The 23,881-nt window shown below is 43.8% G+C and overlaps 1 protein-coding gene across 2 annotated transcripts in view; it reads left to right on the forward strand.

Moving 5' to 3' along the window:
• Positions 1–21,849, forward strand: part of LOC119387509 (major facilitator superfamily domain-containing protein 1) — a 42,497-nt gene extending 20,648 nt beyond the window's left edge. For both annotated transcript variants that reach the window (XM_037654920.2, XM_037654917.2), the window contains exons 6-13: positions 387–485; positions 4,359–4,470; positions 5,342–5,398; positions 8,914–9,070; positions 14,277–14,374; positions 19,186–19,298; positions 20,362–20,409; positions 21,688–21,849. In XM_037654920.2, coding sequence (XP_037510848.1) covers positions 387–485; positions 4,359–4,470; positions 5,342–5,398; positions 8,914–9,070; positions 14,277–14,374; positions 19,186–19,298; positions 20,362–20,409; positions 21,688–21,725 — 722 coding nt within the window. In that variant the 3' untranslated portion in view covers positions 21,726–21,849. The remainder of the gene's footprint in view (positions 1–386; positions 486–4,358; positions 4,471–5,341; positions 5,399–8,913; positions 9,071–14,276; positions 14,375–19,185; positions 19,299–20,361; positions 20,410–21,687) is intronic.
• Positions 21,850–23,881: the final 2,032 nt, after the last annotated feature.

The following is a 23,881-nucleotide window of genomic DNA, read 5'->3' on the forward strand; positions in this document are numbered from 1 at the left end:
TGACAGTTTGAGATAAACATGAATTTTGTAGGTTAGACCGATCACAGGTAATAACTGATTTTTTTTTTTTTTTGTCATTGCCCAGTATGGTGCAAGACAAAATATTTTGAGCATCCTTCGCACTCTACATTTTGACACTAAGGTACTGACTTTCACGTATTGACTGGTTTCAAGCCTTCGAAAAGAACACATGCAGGTTACCTATGCTTAATCTTCTTCTTGGATGTGGGTGCGAAAAGTCCGCATCGCTACCCCACATCACTACCCTCGCTTAATCTTTGATATTGATGGTCTTTCTTGAGGTTTGAAGTACCAGTAAATACAAACGCTGACAGTGGTGGACTTCTAGCTTGTTTGTTCTTCATTATCCCTGCTTGTGCTTTCAGCTGCTTCCTGGTGCGTGATGTCCATGCTGTGTGCAGTCGTGCTGGCCATTCTTGACCGCAGAGCGCAACGTATTATGGGACGTGAGGATGCTATGACTGGTAAGTACTCCTGTTCTGCCATCAAAATACACAGAACTGCCATACATTTTTAAAAGGAAAAATTGGCATCAACCCAACAGTGGAATAAGGTTGTAGAGGAAAACAACATACAGTATAACCTCGTTACAACGGATCTGTTTACAACAGACATTCGGATATTACATACCAATTTGCGGCGTTATGCCGACCTCCATATTTGTTCCATTGATTGAGCTTCGTTTACAACGGATTCTGGTACAACGGACATTCGAATATAATTGACTAAAATCTCACGCCTGCAAGGTGGTCAGGACTCCTTTAGAGCGGACTTTTCTACCACGGACATACTAAATTCAATAACTTCCGACTTCAAACATCGCTTAGCATACTTTCGGAACAGGAACAGCGCGCCGCGGATGTCGACGTACCGATTTAGGAACGAAGACCGCCGATCTCCGGTCTGTCAATGATCAGCTATGCCTAGGTGTAGCGACAAAAAATCGGCGCGCAGCGTGCTTGGTGTTGAGTTTTGGGACGCCGACGCGCGAAGCTGCTAGCCTCTGCCACCATTTCTCCGAGCGGTCGCTGCGCGGTGAGCTTGGCCGGGGGGGTCCGTTGCCGATGCGCAAAATGCCCATCCACGGCTCTGATGAGCCATCGGGCGATGCGATTCGTTGCTTGCCACGAAGGACATTGCGGCTTCTTCGCTTTCACATGTCCGCTAGCGCGATGTTCTTGTCCACAAAGTTCGGATTCGTCTCGTATATCGGCACCGTGAGCGGAGTTAGGCCTAGCAGCGACATCGAGTAGAAAGCTTGGTTGCGATGTGTGTGGCCGCGGTGCCCGATGTTTCAAAGCACGTCATGCTCAATTGCGAGTACAAATAGTTGTCCCGCGGTGGTCTTCGTCATAAGCTCCGAAGTGCTGATAAGAAGAACCTCAAACAGCGCACGTCTGCGATGTTCGCGACGAGTGCGGCGCGCTATCGTAATCTGATGATTGAGCTTCCGCTTGCAGCTGCCAAACTAAAGTGTTCTAAATTATTGTCGACCTGTGAACACAGAACGAGTGTGAACACGTCACTAAGTAGCGCAATTTTCAAGACCTCGCGACGCAAAAGCAGCAGACGACGATCCCGAAGCGAGCATCACGGCAGAAGCAGCTAATCGGAGGCCTTGAATGCAACTTCAAACATGTGCTTTTTGTACGATTGTTACTGAATGGAGGCGCTAGCTGAAACGGAAAACGGAGAACTTGAACACGGAGAAATGCTCTTTACGAGGAGCTCAAAATGGTGGTGCCCGGTTGCGCCGTTGCCGAGCTATAACTTTGAAAAACGCTTTTTTTTTTATTTCCGCAATTTTCGCCAAGTCGGCAGACACAAAAAAAAATTTTATAGTACTCCTACGTAGCTTTCAGTGAAGATATTTTGGAATCAGATAGAAAATAGGCTACAGAAACTGAAAATGAGATTTTCCAAAAATCGCATTTTTTTTTGCTCCCCTGTTAAAAATAAGACTATGTTTGTGCCTCGTAATTCTCTCCGGTTATAACAGACCCATTCAGTGTTTATATAAAAGTATGTTGTAACAGTACTTGGATTTTACATACTCCCTTTACAACAGACCAAAATCCTCTTCCCTATGAAGGTCTGTTGTAATGAGGTTATACTGTAGTTAGGTTTCTAGGAAAGAATGTTTCGCAGTTGAAAAAAAAGTAGGGGTGTGCGAATATTCGAAATTTCGAATATTTTTCGAATAGTGTTTGCTATTTGATTCGATTTGCACTGAAATTTTACTATTCAAACTATTCGAACTTCCCAAAGACAAATGCAGTCAACGTCCGGTTGAAAGTGACCCCTTCAGATTTTTAATATGCTTCACCTCATTACACTCTCGTATTGCGGCAAAGCTGCCTTTCAAGCTCCGCTACGGTCGCAAATGTATTAACTCAAGAAAATGCTGGTTCCAATATGGAGATGAAAGATGTGGCAGAGTTGGGGGCTCAATTAATGCTGTTTTGGACCTGAAATTTGGGCAGGAAGTCCGAAAAATTGGATGCCGAAACTTTTTAGCATCCAAAATTTCAGATGTTCTTATATATCGACGTCTACGAGGCAGATTTGGAACTCCGGACTTGAAGGGAGCACACCCTTGTCCGCCAAATCAGTTGGCCTTCCACAGCAGTTGAAAGAGGAGGAGAGGCTGAGGAAATGGCATCTCTGCCTATCACGTGTAAAGTGTTGTCGGCAACACTTTGGTTGCACCAAATCATGTACATAAATACAATTCAGCCTCTACATTACCTCACTCTTGATAAGAAAGACAACTATGAAATATGACCCCACCAGCGCTTCATCAACCTAGCGAAAAGAAACACTTTCATGTTGCTATCTCACAAGAACATACTTAGGGATTCTCTGCAACTTTTTCTGTAATTTCACTTCGAATTATTCGAAAAATGTTTGAGAAATATTCGAAAATTATTCGAAAATATTCGATTTGATTCGCACTCAATCTTTATTATTCGAATTCGCTTCGCACCCAAAATTTTGCTATTCGCACAGCTCTAAAAAAAAGCCATCCCGGCTCAAGGTTCGAACCCGCAATCAAGGTGGGGTCTATTCCCGATTTCTACCTGAGGATTACGAAGAAGTGATTTGTTGTATCTGGTACCCCTTTTCTTGGTTGTCAACCATTTTAGCCTCATTTTGTGATTCTCAAGCCTCACCATTACCTAAGGAAAACATTGGTCCCTGGTGCAATTACCAGAACCAGGACAAACTTTTCTGCACCTGGGAGCTTTCATTCCGACAAAATTGCATGCATGCATGCACAGTGTTACAGCTGAGTTGTCTATAGCTAGCTGTCTACATCACAAGTCTCCCTCTTATGCCTTGGTGATTTCTCTAAAACGAGACAGGCACTTGACCTTCGGAAAGAAATTAACAGATGTTCTATTCTTCATTCACTGTTAAACGCAATGTCGAAGGTCACCACATGCACCGAAATTTTAGCGACTCGGACACATCAGCTTTGAAATTTGATGCCCTTGTGCACATAACATCTCTGAGAGCATGTTCACACGGAATGCAGGGCAGCCAGAGTTGGCAGGTAGCTTTATGTAAAGCAGCGAAAAATTCCTCACCAAGCAAGTATAGCGGGCAAAAAATGGGGCGATGAGCCCGACCAATCCCGAACCAATCCTTTTTTTTTCCTTGCCGTCAGAGCCTCACTGTTTCCTGCAGCCAACGAGAGCATAAGAAGTGGCAGTTGGAAATAGCATCCGCCGGGTTTCGGCATTCAGTTGCATTTTCTGCTGCACTCTTCATCAACACAATCAATACCACCCCTGTGCTATATGAGAAATAACGCAGTGAAATACCTACTACTGTCTTGTCTTCATCTCAGCTGATTGTCCTAGGCGACTGGAGAGTGCGGGCAGCTGATAGTTATCAGAAGTGCCACAAGGTGTTGGGATGTCTGTGAATGTGCAAAGTACAGCACTCACGGAATGAAACATCTTCGTTTTTTTTTTAGTATAACGACTGCTATGAGCAATTGCTCATGATAACCGCGGATGTAACGCAAGTCTGGCCGCTACAGGTAATGTTGACTCTGATGTAAGTGTTTGACTCAAAATGCCGATACAACACGAACTGTAGACGCTAGAAACGAAGTATGCGCATTACTTCCGCCCTAAATTTTCGTGCTTCAATCCGTGAGTACTGTACACTGCCTCTGTGGAAGCACGGGCAGCCATGTTGCCAGGCAAGTCTGAACAGCCTCGCACCATGTTGAAAACTCACTTGCTTTCAGATCTTCATGTTCCTACTTGGCTGATGTGAACATGCCTAAAGTACCTTATCCTGACCTAACAGCGACTTTCATGCAGGTGAGGTGGTGAAACTGACAGATGTACGCTACTTTCCCAAGACCTTCTGGCTTCTGTGCTTCATCTGTGTGTCGTACTACGTCACCATATTTCCCTTCATTGGCCTCGGCACGTGAGTATCATTCACAGTAGCAAAGGTTCATTATTTGCTTCTCAAAAGCCACTATTCTGGCTCTGTTGGTATTTAACCGACTTGTAAGGAATGCATTTTCTCGCAGATTTCTTGAAGCAGGAGTTGCAAAAAGCTGGTAGAAATGCAAGAAGTCTCGCATTCACATTTAGTTATTAAAACTTTCTTGAATACTGACTCTGAACTTAATTAATAGGTCTTTTGCCTAAAGTGTATGTATGAGCTACGGAAAGTTCCCCACAACATTTGTGGCTATCAAACTGTGGAATTCTATTATACATTTTTATTAAGGATCACCTTATGCAACAGCTCTCTTCATGGTAACAGTTACTTTTATGATTGTAATAATAGTATACTTGTTTTATTGTTTGCTGGCTGTTGTTGCTTATTACATGACATCTCTTTCCTACTTTTTACTAAACAGCCTTGTATTTTCTTTTGCTTTTTTTGTTTCTTTGATTTTGGTTTTTGAACTGTGATAACAATAACTGTAACCACTGCTTGTATATTGTTCAGCTTTTTTTTTCCCCTCCATTACTTTTTATGTATAGGAATCGCCCTGACAGCTCCTAACTCTGGGGCTCCCTGTGTATTAACTGTATTGCATGTGTCTACCTTTTGAAAAACTGGCATTTTTAATGAATAGCTTGATTGTTTCTTTTTTCTTTTATTTTCTTTTTGTAGGTATAGTCTTGCAATAGTGTACTGACAGGATAACTACTCCACCCGAGCACACTCTTTTATTTGTCGTTATAATTTAGTGAGGTAGACGCTTGGTGCACGTGAGATCATAAAGCAGAGTCTATGTAAAAAACACTCGTGCATAACCATAAGTTTTCGTTTTTTACAACAGGGTGTTCTTTCAAAGAAAGTACCAGTTCTCGGCCGTTGAAGCAAACTCTGTCGACAGGTGAGTGGGCTAGGACAAAATCGCTGTTTTTAATCTTGTCATAAAAAGGAGGCTTACTTTCTGTATTATCACAAAGAAGGTGCTTATTACAGAGGCTTAAGTTTCTATGTGTACCTTATTGTTGCACTAGGCCTAATCATCATCATCAGCACGACTACACCCACTTCAGGGCAATGGCCTCCCTATGTGTCTGTAATTAACCCAGTCCGGGGCTTGCTGCAGCTGTGTTATCCCTGCGAACTTCTTCACCTCATCTGCCCATCTAACTTCCTGCCTCCCTGTCGCGTGCTCGCCTTGTGGACCAGTGGTTATCTTGCCTTCTTGCTACGTGCTCTGCCCATTTCCACTTCATCTTAATTTCGACTAAGATGTCCATAACACACGAAAACCATGTGTCCGTCCCTCTGTCACGTAAGAACAAAATTATGGCAGCTTGGCACTAGTGGTGCCAAGCCTGAAGGAAGGGCACAGCTGGGCGGCCTTCCTTGTTTCTCTTTCTTTCTCTCTGTTTCTTGTATCTCTTTTTTGTACGTTTCTTTCTATTTCTTTTTCTCACTCTTTCTCTCTCTGTTTGTCTTTTTATGTCCTTATTCCCTTTATTTCTGTTTGTTTCTCTTTCTCTCTCTCTTTCTGTCTCTCTTTTTCACGTGTCTGTTTTCATTTGACACTCGCACCTGCTGTACACGGTAGTGGGGCTTGCCCAATTCCTGTGGCGCATACCCACCCTGTAGAGTTTTGCACGACGGAGCACAAGTTACCGACAGCCTAATTAAAGGGGCACTGACACAAAAATTTTGGCCTCGCATTTGTTTGCTGCAATGTTTTGCTTGGGGCATGTTAGTCATAACACGGCACATCGTTTGTTGCCATGCACAACAGAGAATTAATTGTAGGCTCCTCATTACCGACAAGTCTCAGTTTCGGTTTGAGAGAGTTCCAAAAATGACAAGCTGCTGGGTGTCACTATCAACACCTAGTGTGCAACGCTCGTCCACGTCAACACAGAGAACTGTGACGCACTTCCACACGGTATGTATCAAGATGTCTGTTCGAACAGGAAACGGGACAGCAATGTTGCCAAACACAAAACTTTCAACGCATGCACCGCGGCCACGAACTCGTGAGTTTGCTGGAGCAAACGCGGCAAAAAGAAAAATGGCGGCTATGACGTCATCATAACTTGTTGTATTGACTGCAGCGTGGTGCCATGAGGGTTCACCGTGGGTCACTTTTCAGGGGGCGGTGCTCGATCATGCACGCAAACCTCAAAATTAATGTAAAATACCTTCCAAGCTATGTTCGCTGTTGATATTTTGCAGATGATATACGCATGTTCACAGGAATCGATCCCGCAGGCTATCTCTGCCGTGAAGTTTTATGTCAGTACTCCTTTATACAGCTTCGATATTAAAATTGTTATAAAGAAGTAAATGTATAAAGCAAAATAATTTTTCTCAACAGCGCGGGGTTTCGAGCTCAGGCTGCCATGCTTCCAAGACGAGTGTCTTAACGACTTGGCTACAGACTCACACTTTCAAAATCTTAGCATATATTAACTATATGAATGCATTGTGCCAGAAGTACAAGAAAACTGCAAAACAGAACACTTTCTATAAAGGCTTCGTTGAAATTTTTTCTCGGGGTTGAATAAAAGCTCTCTAGGACAACATGGAAAGCCGACATGGAAGATTGTACTATCGGCGCCAGATGAAACGCGAACAGCGGCAAGCATTCGCAGTGGTATAGTGCGCGCCGTTCACTTATCACCATGGACAGGCGTGCATATATGTGCAGTGCTGCCGAACCGGATGCACGTGCCTGTCAATGGTGATGACTGGAGAGCACACACTATACCACTGCGAATGCTTGCCACTGTTCGGTTGTCATTTGATGCCAATGGTACACATCAGAAAAAATCTGACTTTGCAAAAATTTGATGTCATATGTGTTTCAGTGGTCACAGGGTGTGCCTTCCATGGGGCCATTCTCGATGCTGACGAGCACTAGACATAAGATGAGACGCCAAGCTGATACCGATAAACAATGTTTCATGGAAGGCCACTATAATGGGCTCACTTGCCATCACTTAAACGCATCACTTAAACTGTTGCCAAAGGAGATTCTGCATGGAGGTTTTTTAATACAGAACAAACATATATTGATGCACAAAAGTATGTTCGGGAAGCACGAGTTAATAATTAAACTCAGTGCTGAAAAATGAGTCAGTCACACATGTCGAAAGGTACTTGAAGTGCAAACCAAATGCTGCTTGTCTTTCTTTAACGATTCTGCCTTTGCTTTGTATACTTGCCCTCGCTTCATCTTGTGGCTTCTTGTTTGGGCAGACAACCCTTACAAAGTGTCCTGAACAACACTGCAATTCCAGTTTTTGCAAAGTGGCTTCTCTCAAAGATTTTAATAATGTCACTCATCTTCTGGGAAAGACAACTGTGTATAAACAGTGCAGTTATGCCACCAGAGGTGCTAACTATTAAACTGAAATGTACTTTATTAAAGCAAAGCTTTCTTAGCCTTATCCTGTGGTTTATATGTATCTGAACTGCCGTTGACTGTGCCAGTGCACACTGACATCAGAACGCTACATTCCCAGTGCTTGCAGATATCACGCCGCACAGTATATAGCCTATACATACCAAGTTCCCCTATCAGAGAAGCTCAATAGGCTCCGGTAGCATGCCTAAAAAGGCAGAATAAAACATTGTCATGAATTTTGCTTGTGGAAGCCAGTGCTTTGAGATACTTGGCCCATTAGCCAAGTCACATAGGTTTATTACTTATTAGAAGGGCATTGAATAGTGCTGCTTTTAAAGCAGTACTATTCAATGCAGCAAGTCCTGAGCATTGTCCTTGCTACATAAAGAGTGCTAATTGTAGGACTTTTCAGTCATGTCTGATTGCCTCTGGCTATAGTTTGTTGTTGTTGTTAATAATGTGCGACGCTGACTAAAGAAGACTGGCCTTCCACATTGTCACTTTGCAGCACAAACCACTTTCACTTCTTAGACCTGAAGAAATTCATTTTGCAGAATGCCATGCAACACCAAGGCCTGGCTTCCATGTGTGTGTAGTTTAACATTTTGTAACACTATTATTGCATCAAATAAAAGTTGAGTCATCCTTCATATTCTCAACATAGTACTATCTCCAACAATAGCAAAATTTAGGGCTCTGAATTGTAGAAGAAAAAGAAATAATTCTTGATGTTTCTTTGCCACTACTCCATTTATCTCCTTGAAATTGTTTTAGTCTACTGGGGTGGTATGGTGCTCAGCTGCAGATTCAGAAGTTGCACATTTGATCCTAGCCGTGGCGGTCGGATTTCGATGGAAGCTAAATGCTAGAGGCCCGTTGTCAGGCCCAATGTCAGTGCAGACCAGATGGCAAAATTTTCAGAGCCCTCCATTACGGTATGCCTCATAATCATATTGTCATTTTGGCACATAAAACCCTAGATATTGTTATTATTATTCCATGAAATTCTCATTCCTTTCCAGCGTCCCATACCTCATTTCGGCCTTTGCGTCGCCCGTCTTTGGAATTCTGGTAGATCTGCTGGGCAGAAACTTGATCTGGGTCACAGTGGCTGTCTTTGGGACACTTGCTGCTCACGGGCTGCTTGCCTTCACCTTCCTCAATCCCTGGGTTGCCATGGTAATTGTGTTCTGTAGACTGCTGCATCATGCTTTTATTTGTGCGTATACAGGGCTCACGGACTGAAACGCATCATTTTAAGGTTAAGGCATGCACACACTTTCGCTTCCGCTGTCTTCTTCAGTTCATGTTGTATGTCTACAACTTTGATCCAAACACGTACATCAGAGCCAACATTACCTATAACGGTCACATTCATAGCGATACAACACTATTATCTCTAGCAGTTGCACATTCCAATCATTGTGCTAAAAAACTGATGTTGGGTTTCAATCCATGAGCACTGTACATGTACAGACTCACGGAATGAAACATGAAAATGTGGTGCTAAGTAATGCATGTACTTACGTTTCCAGCGTCTACACTTCGTGTCAAATTGGCGTAATTTTCACTCAGTTACATCAGAGCCAACATTATCTTTAGCAGCCAGATTTGCAGTGACATGACGCAGTTATCAAGAGTGATTACTCATAGCAGTGGTTGTACTAAAAAAAATGTCACGTTTCAATCCACAAGTGTTGTACATACGTACAGTGTAATCTTGTTAAGCCGTACCTGCTTATTAAGCCTTCAAAAGGGCATGCGGGTTGCAGGAGAGTGCCATTCAATCCAGCAGTGTATGATTCATATGGCGACGGTTCTAGCAGCTTATCATACAGGCCGAGAGCACTCCTTGCATTTCGTGTAGCCTGCAACAGGTGCAGTTTTGCTGTCTCTTTGCAATGCATTGAGTGTTGGTTGTCACATCGTTTCAAAGTTTGTCTCATTGAAGCGGGAGTCAATGCAACGTGGCTTTTTTCCTGAAGGCAGTCAGTGCGTAGGTGTGAGGAATTTTGTTCAAGAGAACTGTTGAGCAGTTCTTAGAAGTCATGTTGCTGGAGATTTTTTCCCATTCAAGTACAGTTGGCTTGCGCTAATTCCAAATGTTGTGCTCAAATGTTAGGACCACATGTTATGCACGGGCTCCGACACATGAAACATGCTCTTCCAAGCTGTAGCTATCACACCATTGAATAAAGCATCGAGTTACCAGATTCGTGGTGCTAGCGGCATTGTGAGCCAAGCCATGGTAGATGGTGCTGCCGCTCTTACATAGTGTACCAGATACCACTGAGGTCATCATACACGGTGGTCATACTGACATAATGCTCGTTTTTACATTGTGTAAGATCAGTGCCAAGCTGCAATACTTGTCGTTTGGTGACTGATCAGCACTCGTAGGCAGGAGCCTCGCACTTTCCTTCATGATGTGGCCATGGTATAAGGCCACTCTCTTCATCTGAGACATGCTTTCTGTTACTGTGTAAGTGTCCCGAATATTTGTCCGCCATTGAGCTAGGGTACTATACCTTATAACAGTTCGGAAAGTGAGCTGTTATAACACAGCTTGCTTCTTATCTGAATGAACCTTGCAAGAAATATTCACACTAATTTCCTTGTGAGGGAAGAAAGAGTCACAGTTTCGCCGCAAGGGGGAAGCAATGAATGCGATAGCAAGGAACTAATGCTATACGAAGTGAGGCTTGCCAATGGATACTCTCAGTTTGAACAGCGCTTCTGTTGCAAAGGCGGCCAAAGCAGCGAAGGAAACTAGCGTGCTTCAAGTGTCGAGCTGTGACACTTGATAGTTCGCGCTCATCTTCTGTTTGTTCGTTTGGCGGCGTCCCTGAGCTCGAGTGACATTCGTACGCGCCGTAACATGAGCGCGGACATCACGGTGAAAGCGTGAAACATTCCTCTACCCCTCGCCACGAGAAAACCGCGCGAGCAGACAGCGGAAGGGCAAGCTTCTCCCATGCGCAAATATAAGAAGCGAGCGAGCTCGCCGACGACTTTTAAATGCGCCCGTCGGGCTCCTAGCGCCACCTCGCTGGTAATGAAGAAACGCTTATTATCGCCTGCTGTCTCTGAGTCCGTCCAGCGCTAAATGGTGTGTATATAACGTGGCGTAGTGGATAGCGCCGCTCGCTGTGGAGTAAGAGGTCCCTGGTTCGATTCCGCGCTTCGGAAGCATTTTTCTGAGTTATTTTTCTTTGGGGCCTTTATATATATATACAGTTGAACCCCTTTATAAGAGGCACGCATGGGGGAGGAAGTCTTGCCTGTTATATGAGGTGTCTCTTATAAGCAGGGTACTAAGTTATGCATTTTCCTATCCACCCTTACTTTCATGTAGCACACTGGTGTCTCTTATACCCCACGTGTTTCTTATATCAGTGTCTCTTATAAAGGGGTTCAACAGTACATACTTATACATATACGGTGCATGACGGCGGCGACGGCGACGGCAAAATCCAGCCGAGACTGTCCATATAATTGCTATCGCAATAAAAAGGCACCCATTACAATTGGATAATTTCTCTAATAACTCTTTGTGAGCTACCGTTTTGGCATTATCTTCCTGAGGCAGGTAAAAAATAGGCAATTTTTACTCGAGATTATGTGCATTTAGCGCATTAGGTATGATCCAAGTGCTGCAGCTGGAAACATTGCTGCAGTCATTACTGGAGTAGGGCATATGTTCGACGATCAGCCATGACTGAATTGTCTGGTGAAGGTTAATTTTGGAATTTAAAAAAGTGTGACTGCATAGAAATATACTAGTCCTATCAGCTGGGTCCTTTGCCGACATCAAGTTAACGTAAGTTTACTGTACTTACAACTTTGCCAAGGTCAGCCGCACAGTTCGAATTATTTGTACCTTCAAGTTAATCAGATTTCAAATTGCTGAGCTCTACTTTATGTTCTACTGTAAAAAAAATGTGTAACAAGTTCATAATTGAATCGCAGAATCAACACATAGATCGATTTTACAATGAATTTTTCACTGCGCTACCACAGCTGCACAGAATACTGGCAGTAGTAGGCATTGGCTATCCGAAGGGCAACCATGGTGCTTAGTGCGTTGCATTTGTCAAAATGCTGGCAAGTATACGAGATTGGATTCTATGTGCATTAGAAGTGTGACTCGGCAGACACACCCTCTGACTTCCTCCTAAAGATCTTTGGCAAAAAAAAAGTACTATAGCGTATCCCTTGGCATTTCGTTTAATGTTGACTTGAACTATAGGGCAGTGTTAAAAATGGGGCTACTCTCGCCATGGTATCGACCACCCATTGTACATTTGCCTTGAACGGGGTCAGATAAGTCTGTTTGCAGCAGCCAGTCACTCATATGCACAACCCGTTTACTTTGGTAGTTGGGCTCCAGTTATAATAGGCACACCACATACTACTCGGAAAGTAACAGATGTAATATTCTAAACCAGCACGACTAGCCTGGCACAGAATGCTTAAAGGGACTGTCTACTGCTCCGAAAAAACTTGTTGATTGTGATGAAAATTAGGAGATTGTCACATCAGCGGCAGCCAGCATACTTTTGTCCAAGAAAAGATTAATTATATTTTTAATTTGGTTCTGAAAGTCGCGAAAGTGTGACTGCTAGTGTCACCCAACGGCAATGTGGTTCAATCTAGAAGTGAAAAACCCTTGCAGGTAGACTTGTTTTGCTTGAAAACAAACATGTATAGCTAAAAATTGTATTTTATGCATTTTTGGCAGCTTTCCTTTGCCTTAGAGAGTAATTTTTGCTTCTTTTTTTTTTTCTTGCGTGTTCAAAGAGGCTTCCGGTGGCACTGCCAGCAACGCATTCACCTGCCTGCCTACGGCGGGGAAACGCAAGCATGCCGTTACGGCACCACTCATAAGAAAAAACAACTTCTTGTGCGAAGAGCAACGCGACTGACTTCAGGGAATTTTCGAACCATGCCCATGAGTCCTCTTACGTAAAAGGGCGCACCGACACTGAAGTCACTTCACGAACTACATGGGTTCTAGGTTGAACAAGATTTTGCCTTCAGGTTACGCTTCACAAAGGCGTCCATGTTGGCTGTCATGTCGCATATGCAACACAGAACACGTAAACATAACTGAAACAGCAGGGACCTTCTCTTCTTCTGTAAAGCACGTCTCATGTTCATTTTAGTTGCACGTTTGACATGAGTGGAACCAATGCAGTTCATTTCACAACGCCGGTGTACGAGTGTTGCTGGAACAGAACAAGTTTTCTGTTCGACTGCGGTAGTTTTTCAGGCTGACTAAACAAAATTGGAGAGACTGTGGTAACAATACTGTATTTTACAGAGTGCGAGCTCTAAACGACCATTGCGGTAATCGTTTTGTTATTAAGCAAAACCTAATTTAGCCTGCAAAAACTGCATGTGGTTCCAGTTTTCAGCGTTCACCAGTACAATTGTGATAGCATGTAGTAACCAGTGTTGCGGGCGTCCCTACACCATTTGAGGATGACAGATCGTAGACTGAAATATTCTATTTTAAAAACTTCTACTCGCTTTCCACAGAAACCGCTGCAAGGTTGAACACTTCAGACGGTATGCGTTCTATTGCGACACAAAACAGAAAAGCAATAAAGCACGGTAGTCCCTTTAAAGACCAACTCCGGCAATTTTCGGCGGTCTGTGGATCTCAATGAAATTCGCTGGGTACATTGCTTTACACACTTCCATTGTTTATGCAAAATTACAGGCTGGAAAGATGTGCAGATTGCTTGCAGATGAACTTTACTGATTACCTTGAACCACCCACTCTGCTTCCCACAATAACTGACCATAGTGTGTGTGATGTCAGCCTGGGCAAAGCGACAGAAGTGACGCAGGCACCAGTACAGGTGTTCAGGGATGTAGCGTCAAGAAAGCAATGATCATGTGTGTTTGGCCAGCGCCTTGGTTTGTCCTTGACGTTAGTCTTAAAGCCAGTGCATCTGGAATTATGCCACTGATGAAAATTGACACCAGAAATGAAATAGAATACATTTGTTTACATTATGTGTTTGCCTGGTTTATCTCTCCACCGTGAAATGGCACCTGCCCAGGCCACTCAAGTTTGTGGCTATGGTAATCGGGTGGGACACTAACACTAGGGAGTTTGTAGACAAACTAAACTCTTATAATTGTTATGGGAACGCATAAGTTTGTGGACAGCAGCGTTTAACATTGCAGCGATAGGATCAATGAAATTTAATGCAAGCAAAATACGAGCCACTCTTCGCACAATGTGCAGATAACCATGCTGGAAAGATCCAGTATACATTACTGAAAAAGTTCCCGTAAGATAAACCAGCACTGCTAAAAGATTCATTAGAGCGGTATATTATTAATTCTTTGGATCATGTATGCCATTTTTCAGGTGCTGATGGGGCTGATGTATTCTCTCCTGGCATGTGCATTTTGGCCCCTGGTTGCCATGGTGATACCTGAACATCAGCTGGGCACAGCTTATGGCATGTAAGTGATAAGTTAGCCTCATTGCCAGCTTCTCTGGTTTGATTAATTTATAAGCGATAGCACACATAGAGTGCATCTGATGGCAGTCACCACGTAGTCCAAAGCTTTCATAGTTTTGTGTAGCAGCCCTAGGGCTCAGGTCCCCACAAGCTTTGGCAAATATGTCAAAATTAGGGCACATGGAAGCAGAGTTCTATTACGTTTATGCGCTTCCACATTGTCTCTTGTGCCTGCAGCACCAGTTCAAAAGGAAAGCCAGGGTACGACAGACTAGGGAAAAGTCGGCTAAATTGACTATTTTCCTCATGTGCGCATCGTTGTTAATTTATCAGAGTAATAATAAGCAATTGAGAGTATTGGCAAGTTTCTCCTGTTTGACTTCTTAAACCAAATATGCTATCATTTTCATCCCATCAGTGCAGCGATAGCTACATAAGTTCCACTGGGTTACATAGCTTTCAGAATTCGCAACAAATTTATTATTCATTTCTTGTGTTTAATGCTAAGGAATGTTTAAGCTAAGGAATGTTGGTGATTCCTCTATAACCTGGTTGAGTTCGGTGCAAGACTAGCACTACAGTCGAACAGATATATCGAACTCGAACGGAATCTCGAATTAGTTCGATATATGAAAAATTCGATATAAAAAAAAAATACATGCCCCGAGACCTTACCAGTGGTGGACGATCACCTACAATCGGCGCATTCAAGAATGACAAATAATTCCACACACACGATGCAACAGAATGTTTTATTTGCGCGAAAAAAAATCGCTTATCTTGGCCTGCTTCTTCGTCTTCGAAATGAAGTTGAAGATGCTGGCCTCGATCTTATCGAGGCTGTCCAGGTGCGACAGCCCAGTTTACTCCATGTCGCCACAAAAACAGTGAATTGAGCTGAACGCTGCCGCTACTTCGGCGGCGGAGTACACGCGTGTAGCCGCTGCCTCGTCCAGATGATCTTCGTCGCCACTTGAGCTGTCGGCCTGAGCATCCTGGGTCCTTGCGACCGCAGCTGCAATGTCCTCGTCAACGAGGCTCGCAACAGCCTGAGCATTGCAGTCCACTTCCTCAAAACCGTCCGCAGACACTTCGGTTGGAACGGCAGCCAGGAAGAGGGACGACAACTCTTGAAATGCGTCGTCTATGCGCTTGCCGTCGCCATCTTCACTGGTTTCCACAAGTTTCGCCGTCACGAAGCCTGCCTTCCGGAAGCAGTTGGCCACTGTGTCCGTCTTCACGTCTCGCCAGGCACCAGTCACCATTTTAATGGCACGAAGCACCATTTGAATGGCACCAAGCAGGTCAACCTTCAGCCCACCTTGAAGGACTTGATGATGCCCTGGTCGAGCAGTTGCAGCTTCGCTGTCGTGTTGGCCAGCAGAAACTTCAGCTCGATGTTTTTGAGCTCGCAGGGGAGCACACACGCAAAAGAGGAATACGGTGGTATGCGATAACTCGGGGAAGTGAACTCTGCCAACGAAGCGCTCGCGATCAGTCGCGATGGCGGCGATGTCTACCCGGGCGTCCGGGCTACCTGCGAGGGCAGCAGCGATGTACGAAAGGTGCGAGCTGTGGTTGGCTGAGCAAATACAAAAGGGGCGGGCTGTGGTTGGCTGATCAAATCTCACAAAACAGCAAAAAAAATAAAGAAAGAAAAGGTGAAAGGAGGAGGCTGCCGGCTCCTTCGGTCCTGCTCTCCGAGCCAACGGTAACGCGGAGAGCGTAGGAGAAAGAGAGAAAAAAAAAAGAAAGAAAAAAAAGCCATTCTACAAGTTGGAGAACGCGCCCAGCAGGAGTACAGTCTGAGCACTCTCGCCCTCACGTTTTTCGAGCGTTTCAGGTGTCGGCTGAGGCGCAGTGTCGCGAAGGTCGCGGTGCGCAGCGGGTGCCGAAGCGCGCCTTCCAGCTTGCGCAGCGTTCGATATATCCAATGGCGGGTAAAAATACCATTCGATATAGACGTGCGAATTTCTATACTTTTTCAAAGGATTTTCAAGGGGATAATTTACGGGTTCGATATAGCCAAAAACTTTATATATGTGGGTTCGATATATCCATGTTCGACTGTATTACATTGGTATTACATTGGTACAGATTAATAGATGTGAGGCTTTTCACGTAAGCTTGAGGTGACTTACTGTATCTGGGATGTAGCATCAGATGCAAAGCCTCATCCCTATTGAGAGCTACAGTCTCCGAACGTTTATTCTGACTCAGCGGGAACCGCCTAAAATTCTGAATAATCGGGAGTCCGAAAAAAATGATTCACCAGAAAAAAGCACCTTCATCGGCCCAGTAGTCAGAAAAAAATCGTCAATGTGCGTTTGTACACATGCATGCTTACGCGCGACCATGTCTGCCTGTATTCAAGGCAGTGGTTGGTCATCCCTGTAGGTTGGCAATAGCACTGTAACGGCCTGTGCTAAATCTGCATTTGATGCTCGTGGTGTGGGAGGCACGTCATCATCTCAGTCCTTGTCCACGTGCACTGGCTCGGGTAGCTGACGGATGATCTCATCGCCCAACTCAATGAAAACTCCAGAGCAACTTCGGATTGAGGTCAACCACTTTCCACCTGGCGAATAATCACTGCTTTTTTCGCCTTTTTTCGGTCCTTGTAATTGCCACATTTCCTTAGTTCCGACAGTGCACATGGAACGGGTGTCGTCGGAGCCATTCCAAAAGCGCAGGACGCAAAGCGCGGGACGCAGGTCAGGCCTAGCCACAGAAACATCTGGCAACGCAAACCCCTTAACTCCAAAAGGGAACGATGTTGGGCTAGTTGGTGCTGCAGCGTTCGTGTTGTCATTCTCTTTTTGTCCGAGTTAGGATCCGCTTCGTATTCGCACGCGTTGTCATTTGCCTGAAATGCTGCACCAAGTTGACTCCGGACATGGCTTGGCTTGGCCTGCAGTTTGGCCATGGTAGCTGTTCAATGCATACTCAACTGGCTAAAGCCAAAAGGCAGCCGATACGTGTAGCCAACAAACATAGCCATCGAGATTGGCAATTTTAATTTCTGCATGGATTTTGGAACTCCAGGTATAGCCACTGCAACATTTCAGTGCTGGCAACCTAGCAAAAATATTGTAGACATAGCTGACAGCTTGTCGTGGTGTTCAACTGTGCACTCAATCAGGCAGCCGGAGTCCGAAAAATCAAACTGCCCACTGTGGGGCATCTGTATTTTCGGTCGTAAGTTTACATTACTTCAGTGGGATGAGTGACTGTGCCATGAAGGTGTTCGAATAAACGAGCATGTCCGAATTTCGAGCATCCGAATAAGCGGTCGGTGACTGTATTTCATTATAAATGGCTTGAAACAACTGCTCCATTTGATGGAACATTCTGTTGTCTATATTATGCTTAATGTCTGTACAACACAGTAACTTTCAAGTTTAACCCTACAATACCCAATGTATCATTTTTAATAAGCCGAGTCTGATACCTCAAATACTGATTTAGGATCGGGAAACTTAATGCAAAACTTGAGGAAAACTCGTAGTCCAACCCAGTTATAGCGAAGCTGCATCCAAAAAAGAAGTATGGTATGTTCCTTGTGTCCAACGTTTGTCATAGACATAGGCATGTATTCATCTCATGATAATATTGGCAAGAAATATTATAGACATACTTTGCTGTATCTGTGTTCATTGCAATGAGCTATGAATATAGTAGCATTTATGACTTGCTGACTCAAAAATTCAATTGTGGATAGCTCAGCACATGATGAGAATAACCACACCAGAATTCAAAGGCTCTGCCATGTGTTTCTTGTGCTCACTTACCCTTTCTTTGTTCAACAGAACTATTTTTTTTAGTGGCCTATTTCAGATGTGTTATTATGGCACCAGATGCTTACATAATAGTATGCCTTTCATTTCATTTCTGCTACAGGAAAAGCTTATTCATTCGAATTTCATGGGACCGGAAGTCCGAATTATCGAAAGTATCAAGAAAGCAATAAAGTGTCTATTACATCAATGCATATTTATTTTCTTGATTAATACGTAACTGTAGTACTTATTTTGCATAAGAGCAGTGTAAAAGCTGCAATTTTCGGCATGCGCAACTTCGTTCAAAATGTGACCACAGCTCAAGATCCCTGCCTCTTGTCCAAATATGCTCTGAACTCGTCCATTATTGCATACCACCAACACCACCACGGACACGTTATGGCGACTTTTTCACCGCAAGAATAGCAGGCAGCTGATCATTCATCGATCAAAGTAGCAAACGAGTTTTATGTCAGCATGCGAACTGTTCAACAGCTTCCACCATGTTTGAGTTTTGTTACATTGCACGCACTCTGCCCGAAGTGAAAACGAAGCTACTGAGTGTCGCATCCGCTGTGGACGAAGCCGTGGTCACTAAAGATACGATCATAGCATCCACGCAATTCTGAAGGCACGTGCGCAGCCTATGCCTAGAGTCGAAACAAAACTGCTGAGCAGCGCATAAACCTGGCTCTCTAATGCACAATCATAGATGGCGACCACGCCTTTCTGAAGGCCTGCGGCTGTTTCGGTTGTTTGCAAACAGTTTTCTCTCCTTTGCATTGCACATTTGTGGTGCTTCATGCTTGGCATGCTCCGAGGATCGTCTAAATTAACTAGGTTGCGGCCGAATATGACCGAATTAACAAGAGTTTGATGCCATTAAACAATACATATGCTTGCAAGGACCAAGAAGACGTCCAAATTATCAGATTTGTCGAATTAACGAGCTCTTAATGTATTCCACGCCGACCCAACCATTGTGTCTTCCACGTTTTGTTAACTCAGATTGATCGGCTTGCCCGTTTTGCAGAATGCAGTCCGTGCAGAACCTGGGTCTTGCCGTTATTGCCATGGTGTCGGGCATGATTGTCGACAGCAGTGGCTATTTTGTCCTCGAGGTCTTTCTCATGGCGTGGCTTTGCTGTAAGTTGGCCAGCTGGTTCTTGTGTGTCGTGATGTTCATGCTGTTAATGCTGACTCAACAGAATGTGCACTTTGTGTAGAAAGCAGCTATAGTCTAGATATATAGTATCCCCTTGAGGCATGAATTCTGATGTACTGTCTACAAATGTGCAAAATTTGCATAACCTTATTTAAAGGCACTCGATATTATATTCCAAGAAAGAACAGGAGGTAATATGTTGTTTTGTGAGAGTTTCAGCAATTAATAGTAATCAGTTCATAATTAAATATATAATTATTATGCAATCAGTAATATGGCTATGAAAATAATTAAATCTTAGGCTCAAGATGCATGTGCAATTTGTTTTTGGTTGTATTAATTTCAAGCAAAGAAAAGTATTACTTTTGACATTGGTCCTGGAACACAGCACATGGTAAACATAACCCGTCGAACATTGCAGTGCCTTCACCAGAGAGCGATGTACCTTGCTCTTTCTTGGCCAGTAGTTCAAAGAACTGGCAAAAACAAGTTGCATCCACTTATGTGGACACTGTGTCTCCAAGGGATACATATAGAATTTTATAACTACATTAACTAGAAAATCTATTGCAAGCTCAGTGTATACTACAGAATCTAAACAAGAATACATGACTTGTTCAGATTTTTAGATACTGCTGACTCTCACTAGTTCAGACTTATTGGGAGCTCATCAATATCAAAATTTTCTATTACCCAAAGATTGATGCATATACAAAACTGAAAATGAGCTTGTTACATAAACAGATAGACTCACTTATGTTTGAATAAATATAAACATAAGTTACGTTGACGTTTATACACGTAATATAAAATTGCATTAGGGGATGAGTCGATGCACTATGTTGTAAAAGTGCCCATCAGAACAGACCAGCCATTTCATAGCATCAGCTGGAATAGTAATCCAACTGCACCACTTGCACCATTTTGCTTCAATTCTTGTCTGTATGTGCTACACTCTGTTCGGCAAGTACTACAATAACTTCACTGAACTTTCATCCCTGGCATCAACATTTTGTGATCTATCTGTTTTCTTTCTCTCTGCAGGTTCTCTCATTGCCTGCCTTTTGCTTGTTCTAGTGAATGCTAAGCAAGGTAAGTGCTGCACACATTTACTGTTCTTGACACATCTTTTGTACATGCTTACTAGCTTAAGGCAAGAGATAAAAGCTGTGAATTACTATGTTTACAATTTCATCACTGAAACCATGCAATAGTCAAACATTTTTGCGGTGCATCTTGTCTGAGCAAAAATCTGCGGTGGAATGAAATGCTTCTTTTATCCTGATTGTAGTTTCAGCGAAAGCTGGGTTCTTTTCTTTCGAATTTAGTAAAGCAATTTTCTACAGAGTTTCAGTGTAGTAAAATGTGTCTGCAGCTAATGTGTGTACCTGAAACCTTTGCCACTAGCAAATGTAGAGAGTACCAACCTACACAGTTAACTTGCATGCATCGTTTAAAATGGAAGCTTTTTGTCATTGAACAAAGGACAGAAGACAGCACTCTGTTTTCATTGCGCTGCAAGCTTTTAGCTGCAAGTTCAGCATAATTATATATTTTTATCGACACTTAAGATCATCATAATTGCAAGATACAGACCAACACTTACATTTACCGATCACTCCAGAAAGAACATGAAAACAGAGTACAACAGTAAGAAATGTGTGCTGTCAATGTGGACCACTTGTCCCTGTCTTCTTGTGTACTTCTGTAGTACTTACGCACTCGTACTTCAAGTATCGCGAATGACCAGCTCACCCAATCTGCCATTTTATCAATGTGGAGTTGTTCCTTGGCTGAAAATATGCAATTCTCTTTTCTTTAACTTGACCATGCTGGCTTACTCCTTATTGGGTCACTGTGTGCTCAAACTATGATCAAGCAAGACAATTTGCCATAGTTTTTAATGACTAAGCGTTTGAAATCTCATTATGAGTGAAAAGCATGGAAAAACCATGCGTAAGTGATTCTGCGGTATCGGTGCCCCTTACTGTGAAAAATTTTTTTAATTACTGTGGTGGAGAAGAGTGGCCTGTAAAATAATGAACATCAGAAAATTATAAGCTAGACTGTAAAAGTAACTAATTGAGCATTGTTTGGCACTTCTATTTACTTCTTTATATAGCATCCGGCTTATTTTTTGGGAGATAACAATGTTGAGAAAGCCATGATGACCTTTCCTTTTTTTTAAGTTTTCTGTATATTTTATTTGATTTATGATTGCATGCTTACTTAGGCCACCTAGGCATCTTTGTCATTAATGTTTGCTATCCATCCCTTTTCTTGAGCTTGCATTTTTTTTTTACTCGTGTACCTTGCATTTTGCACAGAATTGTGTTCTGATACACCAAACCTGTTTGTCTACTTTTCTAGGTGGAGTTCTCAACCAGAGTCGCCTGAAGAAAGATTGATTATTATGTAATTCTTGATGTGTGTGTGAATTGAGGTGACAGTGACACAAGTCACAAATTAGCGTCATTCATTATTTTTCACGATGTTGATTCCCATCGCTCATTAAACTATTTTATTATATCATGCTGTGAACATTTTGTGCCTTATCAATATTCTGTGTGCTTTATTTTACAAAATTAAGTGTTCAGTGAGAAAACTCCTTATTTGAATGCTATAAACTAAGAAAATACACATTTGGGTTTTGAAAACCGAATGTTTTCAAATTCTAAGCAAAGTGAACTATAAAGGTTCCGTGGAGTTTGCTCAGGTTCAAATCAATGCATTGATAATTGCACGTATTAACAACTTGATGTCAAGTCAACTGAGACTTTTGCAACTCCGGAAAGAACAGCACATAACCACATGCACATACTATACTCCATCTCACCACTACCATTCAGCACTACCAAGGCTACGGGGTGTAAGCAAGCCACACGCCTGCACAGCGAAACATAGTTCCAGGTCTAATTACCTTACAGTTGGCAGGGTTGAGACATTAGCGCCTGTTTGGCACGTGTTACGTCACATCAATGCGGGATATGTTTATTCTTCCTCGTACTGATGTCGTGTGCCTTTAATTACTGTATCAGTAATCACCAGTTACGGGCGCAACGGTGGCAAGTAATCATTCTAAAAGACAGGGCGTGCAAACACGGACACAAGAAAAAAGACAGCCTTGGCTTCTTTCTTGTGTCCCTGCTTGCACGCCCTGTCTTTTAGAATGATTACTTGCCACCATTGCGCCCGAAAAACCAGGACAAAAGGCAGGCCGTTGCGAGCAGCACGTCATCGTTTCGTTTTCAGTTTTGCATCCATTGCAAAGCCTGTCTTCTGTCGTACTCGACCAACACGGGAGTGAGGAGGCATTGGCGTAGCCAGGGGAGGGGGGTTCAATCCCCTCCCCCCCCGAAATGTTTCAGTTTTGCTTGCGTATATATACACGCACACATACAACACATACAAACGCACGCCCGGACATACATAAAGTATGGTTGAACCCCCCCCCCCCCCCCTCCAACGGAGCACCGCACTATGCACGCCTATGCGCCGAACGCGGAACCCAACCTAGCAGATGCTAAGATGTTTCTGATATGCACCGTCGAGCATCACCCATTCACCCCGCGACACTGTTCCTATATCGATCGCCGCACAACTCGTCGGCGGGGCGGGGCGGTGTTTGCGCTGGTTTTACGGGACACCCGATACAGCTCTGGACCGAGCTGCAAGGGGGCCGACGTATATGTCATGGAAGAGTATGCACTCCCACAGGACAGCTGGTCTCCGTTACACGGCGACAACGATCGGCCCGCGTGGCCTGTCTCTTCATATGAAACGCGATGACAGCAACTCGATCGCTGTGTGTTCCCAAGCTGCGACATCCTGCAAAACGGGCTCAACACCTCGGTGGTAGTGGCGTTATATCTGTTTCTGGATGCGAGTTCACGGGTTCGATGCCTGCGAGGTCGCCGGCACCACGTTCCGATTATGGAGCGGTAGAAAGGACAGAGCCCATGTCGCGATGACTGTGCGATTACCATAATATTAATGTACAACTTAACCGCGGCATCAGGCCACTGTGCCACATATTACAATGACTAGCCTGATGAAAAATTCGTAAACACGGGGCGTAGCTGGAGCCAATTCGTTTCGACAAGCGGTCTTGTCTTCTTCAAGGCTGCAACACCAGCGACACCCCGTGATCACGAATGTTTCATCTCTGCAAGCTTCCATTTTCCCCTGAGCTTCAGCCTTTTTTTGAATGATTAGCCAGGGATGACGACTGATGGCGTGACAGAGAATGTGTAATCAGGATTGGAATACAACATAATGACAGTGGCTTGAGAAGAGCCTGATGACAAAGCTGGAATATCGACGTTGAGACTAGCACGGTGCAAGGTTTTCTTAGCATCACTCAGTGCAGCGATAGCCAGGCCGGCAACGAAGACGACAGCTTAGTCGGAACGACGCACGTCTTTCGCAATGCGGCGCGAGACGCCGCTGCCACCGTGGCTGCGCTCGCAGGTTGCCGGGGAGGTAGGCTCCTCCGCTCAATACCTTCTGCTGCGGGAAAGCCAGCTTCGAAGAGCGCGTTTTGGGAGCGCCACGGTTTGGTGGA

Source organism: Rhipicephalus sanguineus, chromosome 3 (assembly GCF_013339695.2).
Source record: "Rhipicephalus sanguineus isolate Rsan-2018 chromosome 3, BIME_Rsan_1.4, whole genome shotgun sequence".
NCBI classification, from domain to species: domain Eukaryota; kingdom Metazoa; phylum Arthropoda; class Arachnida; order Ixodida; family Ixodidae; genus Rhipicephalus; species Rhipicephalus sanguineus.